The following is a 6,383-nucleotide window of genomic DNA, read 5'->3' on the forward strand; positions in this document are numbered from 1 at the left end:
GTACCCGTACTCGTGCTCGTCATCTTCCGCTTTATCCGGGACCGGGTCACAGGGGCAGCAGACTCAGCAAAGACGCCCAGACGTCCTCTCCCCAGACACCTCCAGCTCCTCCAGGGGGAGCCCTAGGTGTTCCCAGGCCAGCCGAGAGACATAGTTCCTCCAGCGTGTCCTGGGCCGTCCCCTGGACCTCCTCCCGGTGGGACGTGCCTGGAACACCTCCCGAGGAAGATGTCCAGGAGGCATCTGGTATAGATGCCCGAGCCACCTCAGCTGGCGATGTGGAGGAGCAGCAGCTCTACTCCGAGCCCCTCCCGAATGGTCGAGGTCCTCACCCTATCTCTTTCATCACCCAGCCTGGGTGATGAAAGAGTCCAACCGCCCGGCCACCCTACGGAGGAAGCTCATTTCAGCCACTTGTATCCAGGATCTCGTTCTTTTGGTCATGACCCAAAGTTCATGGCCATAGGTGAGGGTAGGAACGTAGACCGACCAGTAAATCGAGAGCTTCGCTTTTCGCCTCAGCTCTCTCTTCACCACAACGGACCGGCACAGCGCCCCCATTACTGCGGCAGCTGCATCGATCCGTCTGTCGATCTCCCGCTCCATTCTTCCCTCACTTGTGAACAAGACCCCGAGATACTTGAACTCCTCCACTTGATGCAGGAACTCCCCTCCAACCTGAAGAGGACAAGCCACCCTTTTCCGGTCGAGTACCATGGCCTCGGACTTGGAGGAGCTGATCTTCATCCCAGCCGCTTCACACTTGGCTGTGAACCGCCCCACCGCATGTTGTAGGTCTTGGCTAGAGGGGGCCAGCAGGACCACGTCATCTGCAAAAAGAAGAGATGAAATCCTCTGGTCCCCGAACCAGAACTCCTCCGGCCCTTGGCTGCGCCTAGAAATCCTGTCCATAAAAGTTATGAACAGGATTCCATACTCCTGGAGCACCCCCCACAGGGCATCACGACCTTCTCCAGGTCCACAAAGCACATGTGGACCGGTTGGGCAAACTCCCATGAACCCTCGAGTACTCTGTAGAGGGTATAGAGCTGAACCAGTGTTCCACGGCTGGGACAAAAACCACACTGATCCTCCTGAAGCCGAGGTTCGACTATCAGCCGGACTCTCCTCTCCAATACCCTGGCGTAGGCCTTACCAGGGAGGCTGAGGAGTGTGATCACCCTGTAGTTAGAACACACCCTCCGGTCCCCCTTCTTATAAAGGGGGACCACCACCCCAGTCTGCCAGTCCAGAGGCACTGTCCCCGACCGCCGCGCAATCTTGAAGAGGCGTGTCAACCATGACAGACCCACAACATCCAGAGATTTGAGGTACTCAGGGCGGATCTCATTCACCCCCGAAGCCTTGCCACCACGGAGCTTTTTAATCACCTCGGTGACTTCAGCCTGGATGATGAAAGAGTCCAACCTCCCCAGCCTCTGTATCCACCAAGGAATGCGTGATGGCAGGATTGAGGAGATCCTCAAAGTACTCCTTCCACCGCCCGATTATGTCCCCATTCGAGGTCAGCAGCCTCCCACCCCCACTGTAAACAGTGTTGGTGAAGCACAGCTTCCCCCTCCTGAGACGCCGGATGGATTGCCAGAATCGCTTCGGGACTCTATGTCTCCAACATCCCTCGGAATCTGGTCAAAGCTCTCCCGGAGGTGAGAGTTGAATACATCCCTGGCCAAGGGGTCCGCGAGACGTTCCCAGCAGACCCTCACTATGCGCTTGGGCCTGCCAAGTCTGTCCGGCTTTCTCCTCCTCCAGCGGATCCAACTTACCACCAGGTGGTGATCAGTGGACAGCTGAGCCCCTCTCTTCACCTGAGTGTTCAAAACATGCGGCCGAAGGTCTGATGATACAACAACAAAGTCGATCATCGACCTCCTGCCTAGGGTATCCTGGTGTCAAGTGCACTGATGGACACCCTTATGTTTGAACATGGTGTTCATTATGGACAATCCGTGACTAGCACAGAAGTCCAATAACAAAACACCCCTCGGATTCAGATCGGGGAGGCCATTCCTCCCGATCACGCCTCTCCAGGTGTCACTGTCATTTCCCACGTGGACGTTGAAGTCCCCCAGCAGAATATTGTATCTTCGTGTATTGTACAGTATATGCACTCAATTCTTTATAGAGGCTCTTTTTGCATAAATTACTGACATGGAAGTGATCAGTTTGTGGCTTTGCACTCTCAGTCAAGCCGCAGTAAAACCTTGGTCATGAACCAGCTTTTGGTGCCTTTGGCAGTGTGGGTAGGTGCCAAGTCCTGCTGGAAAATGAAAGCAGCATCTCCATAAAGCTTATCAGCAGAAGGAAGCATGACATGATCTAAATGGTGAATGGCATGCACTTCCATAGCGCTTTATCAAGTCCCCAGAGACCCCAAAGCGCTTTACACTACAATCAGTCCTCCACCCATTCATTCACACACTGATAGTGGTAGACTAGCATTGTAGGCACAGCTGCCGTGGGGCAGACTGACAGAAGCAAGGCTGCCATACAATCGGCACCATTGAGCCCTCTGACCACCATCAGCAGGCAAGGCGGGTGAAGTGTCTTGTCCAAGAACACAAGGACTGAGATGTACAGAGCTGGGTTTAGAACCCACAACCCACCGGTAAAGTCTCCTGTAAACAGCAGAGCTGACTTCGGACTTGATAACATGGCAACCCAGCTTATCATTGAATATGGAAACTAAGCACTGGAATTCAAGCAACATGGATGCTGTGCCTCTCCACTCCTGCTTCAGACTTTAGGACCTTGATGTCCAAATGAAGCACAAACTTTACTCTCATCTGAAAAGAGGACTTTGGACCACTGAGCAACAGTCCAGTTCTTTTCCTCCTAAGCCCGGGTAACAGTTCTGAAGTTGTCTCTGGTTCAGAAGTGACTAAACACATGGAACGAAATAGCTGTAGCCCATCTCCTGAAAACATCTTTGTGTGGTGGCTCCTGAAGCTCTGACCTCAGCTGCAGTCCACGCTTCGTGAATCTTCCTGAAAGGCCTCTCAAGGCTGTGGTTATCTCTGTTGCTTGTGCACTGTTTTGCCCCACACTTTGTCCTTCCACCAAATTTTTTTTAATATGTGTGAATACAGCACTCAGTGAAAACCCTCCATCTTTAGGAATGTTAGCTTTCCTTCCTTGTTTAGCGTGTTAGTGACTGTCTACTGACAACTTTTAAATCAGCAATCCACCCCATGATTGCGTCTGCCTTAACAGAATCCTTTTTTGTTGATCTTATGTAATATTTAAATGTTCTTAGAACCTGTATTTTTACGAGCGTTAAGCTTTAATCATTGAATAAACTCTTGAAATACACAAATGTGTGTGCAATGAACCTAGATAATCAACGATTTTCACTTTTTGAATGGAAATACTGAAATAAATTAACTTCTCAATGATATTTGTTGAGATGCACCTGTAATATTGAGTAATCATGCAGTGAGCTGAATTATAACTCAATGAGCCCACCTGATAGATAACTGTGGCTTATTTATGTTTGTGTGTTGTCTTCTGTCCTGTGAACATAGTGAGTACTACCACTACAGACAGGCATGGATCCCTTTGCGCTGGCTGCCAACAGAGTCTGTGTTTGAGGACGATTACTCCACCAAGTCTGACGTGTGGGCCTTTGGAGTGTTGATGTGGGAAGTGTTCAGTCTGGGGGAAATGCCGCACAGCAAGCTGAGCGACGACGATATCCTGGAAGGTAGGGCTGATGCTTTCTACGGGGCTTCGGTTAAAGAGAGGCTGAACGGTGGTTCTTCGTCATTGAATTCATCATAGAAAACTTTTCATCATGTTTCTCATGTTTTTGTTGCAGGTCTAAAGATGGGAAAACTGAAGCTTCCTGCTCCGGATGGATGCCCCTCCAAAATTTACAAGCTCATGGTCCGCTGCTGGGCGCCAGGCCTCAAAGAGCGCCCCTCGTTCACCGACATCGTCCACGCCCTGGGTGATCAGCCCCCTGACAGTAAAGTCTGAGAGGATCATCCTCAAACAGAGGAGGGGACCTGAACTTTACCCTTTTTCCCTCTGAAGTACAAATGCTGGATTACTAGTCTCACTCATTTCAGGGAAGGGGGTTGAAGAAAGAACGCTTCTTTTTCATTTCAGTTGAGGGTGTGAACTAGACTTTTGCTAAATCAGTTGAAGCACGCTGACTGAGGAGTTCTGCTTGGCTGCAGCATTTATCAGTCTACAAACAGTCCCGTCTGCAGCGGCTCACGACCTCAGTGCCTCTACCCCACATTACACACTCACCTTAGCTGTCCGCTGCCACCCTGTGGGCAGGAAAGGAACAACGCTCTGCTCTGATCAGTTAAGATGTCTCCTGAAACTAGTAGATGATCCTAGGAGTGAGACCTGGCTTTCTTAAATTTAATATTTGTCATCTGAAAATGGTTCCTACGCAGGCTGGAAGAGTCTGGAGTTGGATTTTAGTATTTTCCACATCTGGAGAAATATAGAAAAAGAAAATAAGAGTATGGAAAAAATATTTGTATTTCCAGATTTCATTCTAAGTCCCATTACCTAAATGCATCCTTCCTTCTGTCCTTTTTTTTTCAATCTCTCTTGCTAATATCTTTACTAATACCTTTCTTTCCTTCATTTCTTCCTTTCTTTCTTACCTGTCTTTCCTTCTGTTCTGCCATCCAGTTTCTGTTTTTTTCGAGGTTCCATATTTAAATCCTGGCCTACTGTATAAATATCTGCCAATAATTCATAATGAACGTTTGTTTTTTTATTATTTTCAATTGAACATAAAGGACTGAGGAAGGTTGAGACTGGAAATATTTACATGATAAAAACAACCCTGTCTTAAATATTTAATCTGCTCCTTTAACCTTTGAGCGGCACGTGCTTACGACGAACTTTTTCACTCAAAAATATGCTGATAAAAGAAAAGACCTAGCAAGGTTTGCATGAAGGTTCACAGTCTGTTACGCTTCTGATTTAAAACATAACCTGGATACACTTCAGGAGCAAACTGAAACAAGAAAACATTGAGTTTTCTAGCTAAGACTTTATATTGAAAGGATGAGTGTGTGTTCTTGTTTCAACTTCCAGGTGCTTATTTGTTACTATCTATGTCACAGTCGCAGGGATTAAGCCTATCATCATGTTAAATGTGCAGCATAACAACCACAGAGGTCCAATCACATTTTCTGTCTTTTTTCCATTTTTTTTATCAGAGTGGACCATCACACCAGGAAAAAGTGTACATAATATAATAGCCATGCACTAACTTCACTTAAGAGAAAACTGTTTCTTTGTGTAGAAGGATGCACAGGTACCTGTTTATTTATGATGAAGGTCCTGATTTCTTTTGTTTTTAACTGTTTGTAATTGGTACTTAATGTTTTCACATTACTTTTTTTAGTCACATGGTCCACGTGGTCTCGGTGTGCGTTCAGTCTGCATCTTAACTGAATATGCTAAACGTCAGTACAAAGGAGGTCAAAAACAGTGAATGCAGGTCACCTGGAGTCATTTAAGTGCCTAGTAAATGAAGGATTATCCTAACAATCTCCCCTTTTTTTACATTATCTAATCAAATGCAAAGGCCTTTGTTTATGAGCCTGTTTTTATATATTGTTTTTGGTTTAATGTTTTGTTTTTATGAATGCTAGGCACTCAAACCTAGACCTTGTTTTTTACTCTGCTTGAGCAAATGTTCACATTAATCAGATATATTCAAAGGTATACATGCTGCTGTCAATAAATGTGCACAGTGTTTTTACTCAATGTGTTTTTATTTTAACTATTTACAGCGACGATGCAGCAGTCTTCAGGGCTGGATAAAACATTTGCATCGGCAGACGTTCTTTCCCGTATTTTAAAAGAGGAATTTATGCAATCGAATGGCTTAAAAACTTTATTTTGGAACACATAGATAATACAGGAAGTAATTAGGGGTGGAAAGACAAAGGAAACAAAGAAGAATAAATATTCAAAGAAACCAATAGATCTGTAGCCCCAAATTTTTTTATTTAGTTTATATATTGCAAAAGAAGAGGGATAAAGTAGTTTATATTATTACCATTAGATTATTTTATTATTTTATTAAATGCCACTTCTGCATTTGTGTTCGTGGTTGGTTGTCCTGTGTGAGATGACCGGAGATGAGCACCGGCACCCCTGTGACCCAGCTAGATAAGTGAGAATAGACTATGTGGTCGTGCCCTTAACTTCATTCACTCTCTGTATTTGCTCTGACTTCAGTTTTACACCTCATTAATATTTTGAGCTGTGTGTCTTCTCTTGGTAACAGCCTCCACACTGAATAGAGTTGTTGTCAAGGTGTAGCTGTGGTGCGATGACGGGTTGGATAAAGATTGGATTTTTGAGTTTGCAACTGGTCAATT

At 45.9% G+C, this 6,383-nt stretch overlaps 1 protein-coding gene across 3 annotated transcripts in view; it reads left to right on the forward strand.

Annotated features, from left to right (window-relative positions):
- ptk7b (protein tyrosine kinase 7b) overlaps positions 1-5,758 on the forward strand; it is a 100,417-nt gene extending 94,659 nt beyond the window's left edge. For all 3 annotated transcript variants that reach the window (XM_047351495.1, XM_047351494.1, XM_047351496.1), the window contains 2 exons: positions 3,546-3,724; positions 3,839-5,758. In XM_047351495.1, the coding sequence (XP_047207451.1) occupies positions 3,546-3,724; positions 3,839-3,999 (340 nt within the window). In that variant the 3' untranslated portion in view covers positions 4,000-5,758. The remainder of the gene's footprint in view (positions 1-3,545; positions 3,725-3,838) is intronic.
- The last annotated feature ends 625 nt before the right edge of the window (positions 5,759-6,383 follow it).

The sequence above is a fragment of the Girardinichthys multiradiatus genome, chromosome 22 (assembly GCF_021462225.1).
Source record: "Girardinichthys multiradiatus isolate DD_20200921_A chromosome 22, DD_fGirMul_XY1, whole genome shotgun sequence".
Taxonomy (NCBI): Eukaryota; Metazoa; Chordata; class Actinopteri; order Cyprinodontiformes; family Goodeidae; genus Girardinichthys; species Girardinichthys multiradiatus.